This window comes from Penaeus monodon, chromosome 40 (assembly GCF_015228065.2).
Source record: "Penaeus monodon isolate SGIC_2016 chromosome 40, NSTDA_Pmon_1, whole genome shotgun sequence".
NCBI lineage: Eukaryota > Metazoa > Arthropoda > Malacostraca > Decapoda > Penaeidae > Penaeus > Penaeus monodon.
This window is the reverse complement of record NC_051425.1, coordinates 2778382-2780881: the sequence shown is the minus strand read 5'-3', so window position 1 is coordinate 2780881 and position 2500 is coordinate 2778382. Positions and strand designations below refer to the sequence as shown.

Genomic DNA, 2500 nt, shown 5'->3' with positions numbered 1-2500 from the left:
TCAGCCATCCTGTGAAGAAAGCTGCCTTCCGTCTCATTTGCAGCAACCTCCAGCACAAGCATCGAGAGATCCAGAACGAGTGGTGGACCAACCTTGCAGAGAAAACTCAGCTTTGCGCAGACACTGGGGACTACAGAGGCTTCTATGAAGCCCTAAAGGCAGTATATGGTCCTACTCACCACGTCCAGAGTCCTTTGCGCAGTGCAGACGGACAGGTGCTCTTCACAGATAAGACTTCCATCCGAGCACTTTCAGGCCCTCTTCAGCGCTGACCGCATCGTCCAGGACTCAGCAGTTCTCCGCATTCGTCAGAAGCCAGTCATAGAGGAATTGGATGAACTACCATCTATGGAAGAAATTTCAAAAGCATAGAGCAGCTGAAGTGTGGCAAGGCAGAAGGAGTTGATGGGATCCCACCAGAGATCTGGAAAGATGGGGGACCAACACTACACAGCAAGCTCCACGAACTCCTTGTCTGTTGTTGGGAGCAGAGCAAGCTTCCAAGAGACCTCCGTGATGCAGTCATCATCACTTTGTACAAGAACAAAGGAGAAAAGTCGAACTGCTCCAACTACCGGGGGATAACATTGCTCTCTATCGCAGGAAAAATCCTCGCCTGAGTGCTTGTGAACAGATTGGTACCCACCATTGCTGAAGACCACCTCCTAGAAACCAATGTGGATTCAGGACCAACAGGGGCACCACAGACATGGTGTTCGTCCTCAGGCAGCTCCAAGAAAAATGCCGGGAGCAGAACAAAGGGCTGTTCGTGACTTTTGTGGACCTGACCAAAGCGTTTGACACTGTGAGCAGGAAGGGGCTATGGATGATCATGGAACGCCTTGGCTGCCCCCCAAAGTTCCTCAGCATGGTCATCCAACTGCACGACGATCAACGCGGCCAAGTCAGGTTGAACAGTGACCTCTCTGAGCCCTTCCCCATCGTCAATGGCGTGAAACTGGGTTGTGTTCTGGCACTTACTCTGTTCAGCATCTTCTTCAGCATGATGCTCAAGCAGGCCACTGAAGACCTTGACGATGACGAAGACTCTTGAACACCTGATCCGTGACCTCCTCTTCGCTGACGATGCTGCCCTCGTTGCCCACACCGAAAGAGCCTTGCATCGCCTAACATCTTGCTTTGTAGAGGCTGCGCAGCTCTACGGACTCGAGGTTAGTATGAAGAAGGCAGAGGTCCTCCACCAGCCTGCACCCCGGGAAGAGTACCGCCCTCCTCACATCACTATTGGCGAGACTGAGCTGAAAGCAGTTCACCAGTTCACCTACCTGGGGTGTACCATCACATCAGATGCCAAGATCGACAGGGAAGTGGACAACAGACTAGTCAAGGCAAACAGCGCTTTCGGCAGACTCTACAAGAGAGTCTGGAACAACAGACAGCTGAAGAAGGGTACGAAGATCAGTGTCTACAGAGCCGTCATACTCACCACCCTGCTGTACGGCTCCGAGTCATGGGTAACATACCATCACCACCTACGACTCCTAGAGCGCTTCCACCAGCGCTGTCTCCGCACCATCCTATACATCCACTGGAGTGACTACGTCATCAACGTTGAGGTTCTCGAGCAGGCAGTGATCACCAGCATTGAGGCCATGCTGCTGAAGTCGCAGCTTCGCTGGGCGGGGCATGTCTGTAGAATGGAGGAACATCGCCTGCCCAAGATAGCCCTGTACGGCGAACTCTCCACAGGCCACCGTGACAGAGGTGCACCGAAGAAACGATACAAAGACTCCTTCAAGAAGTCCCTCGGTGCCTGCCACATTGACCACCGCCAGTGGTCGACACTCGCTGTTGACCGCCAGGCCGGGCGCCACACCGTTCACCAGGCCGTCTCCTCCTTCGAGGACTCCCGTAGGTCTAACCTGAACGAGAAACGCCGCATGAGGAAGGACCGGGAAGCCTCAGCAGCTGTACCAGACCAGACTTTTGACTGCAGTCGCTGCGGCCGGACATGCCTGTCCCGCATAATAACAATAATAATAATAATGATGATAATAATAATAATAATAATAATAACAATAATAATAATAATAAAAGAAAAATAGGAACAATAACAATAACAATAACAATAACAATAATAAGAATAAGAATAAGAATAAAATAATAATAATAATAATAATAATAATAATATAATAATAATAAATAAAATAATAACAATAATAATATAATAATAATAAATAATAAAAAGATAATATATATAATATATAATAATAAAATAATAATAATAATAATAATAATATAATAATAATAATAATAATAATAATAATAATAATAATAAAACAATAATGATAATAATAGATATAATAATAATAATATTAATTAGATAATAATAATAATAATAATAATAATAATAATAATAATAATAATAATAATAACAATAAAATAATAAAATGAATAATTAATATAGTTGTTATAAGAATAAGAGCAAAAGAAATCTCTATACTTGAAGAACTGCTAAAAGATAAAGAGATAAAATCTA

General features: G+C 44.6%; 1 protein-coding gene across 1 annotated transcript in view; it reads left to right on the top strand.

Moving 5' to 3' along the window:
• The window catches only part of LOC119597951 (craniofacial development protein 2-like), a 1415-nt gene extending 1043 nt beyond the window's left edge, over positions 1-372 (top strand). Inside the window, exons 3-4 of the mRNA XM_037947620.1 lie at positions 44-215; positions 256-372. Of these exons, the coding sequence (XP_037803548.1) occupies positions 44-215; positions 256-372 (289 nt within the window). The remainder of the gene's footprint in view (positions 1-43; positions 216-255) is intronic.
• Positions 373-2500: the final 2128 nt, after the last annotated feature.